Source organism: Buceros rhinoceros, unplaced genomic scaffold (genome assembly GCF_000710305.1).
Source record: "Buceros rhinoceros silvestris isolate BGI_N320 unplaced genomic scaffold, ASM71030v1 scaffold32261, whole genome shotgun sequence".
NCBI classification, from domain to species: Eukaryota; Metazoa; Chordata; class Aves; order Bucerotiformes; family Bucerotidae; genus Buceros; species Buceros rhinoceros.
Genome location: NW_010394178.1, coordinates 5998 through 6854, shown reverse-complemented (window position 1 = coordinate 6854; position 857 = coordinate 5998). Strand labels below are relative to the sequence as shown.

Below are 857 nucleotides of genomic sequence, written 5' to 3'. Positions count from 1 at the left end.
ACTGGGCTGCGGAGTGACACCACCACAACAGCCAGGGCGCCGCAGAGAGGAGCTCAAGGCCAGAGGAAAGCTGGGCTTTAGCTAAGTGGTTCTGCCAGGTCCTCCCAGGGTGACCTATGGCAGTTCTGTTCAGGGAGGCTCCCGCCCCACGACACAGGGGTGCGTCCCCGGGTTGGATCCCGACGCACCGGCGCCAGCTCTGCCGTGTCACGCACCCGAGGTTCAGGTAGATGGTGCAGATGTCAGACACGAGCTGCTGCGGCTTGAAGTCGAACTCGCTGAAGTCCTTCACTTTCAGAGCTCCCATTTTCGGCCCGACCAGGTGTTGCAGGAAGTAGTTGAGCATGGAGATGATGCGCTCGGCCAGGAAGGGGTGCACAAACAGGGACTTGATTTCTGGAGGGGACACCAGCAGTTCCCTGAGCCCCGCAGCCATCTCACCCCGATGCCCCGATGCCGGCTGGGCCGCACTGCCTACCCGAGGTGAGGAAGGCCAGAGTGCCGATGGTTTCGTTGGACATGATGTTTTGGAAGCGATCCAGCTGCCCAAACATCTGCAGGCTCGACTCCTTCTCACGGCGTGCCTCCTGGGACAGCCCGTCCCACTCGCCGCGGTCCTTCTCGATCTGCTGCACTTTAATCTTGCTGAGGTACTGCAAGGGCACGGAGACAGTGTGGGGGAGACGGCAGGCAAGCGGCGAGGCCAGGCCCTCTCCACCCCGGGCTGGGAGGGGCCGATCGGGGACACGGATCAGCATGGGCTGCTCGGAAGGGACGCAGGGCTAGATGATCCGCTTACCTGGATGGCTTCGTCCAGCAGGAAGATGGCATCGTTCATGAGCAGGTTCAGGAAGCGC

The 857-nt window shown here is 62.3% G+C and overlaps 1 protein-coding gene across 1 annotated transcript in view; it reads right to left on the bottom strand.

Annotated features, from left to right (window-relative positions):
* Positions 1 to 857, bottom strand: part of UBE4A (ubiquitination factor E4A) — a gene marked incomplete at both ends in the record, with an annotated part of 7864 nt that overhangs the window by 1107 nt on the left and 5900 nt on the right. The window contains 3 exons of the mRNA XM_010145161.1: positions 216 to 396; positions 479 to 653; positions 800 to 856. Of these exons, the coding sequence (XP_010143463.1) occupies positions 216 to 396; positions 479 to 653; positions 800 to 856 (413 nt within the window). The remainder of the gene's footprint in view (positions 1 to 215; positions 397 to 478; positions 654 to 799; position 857) is intronic.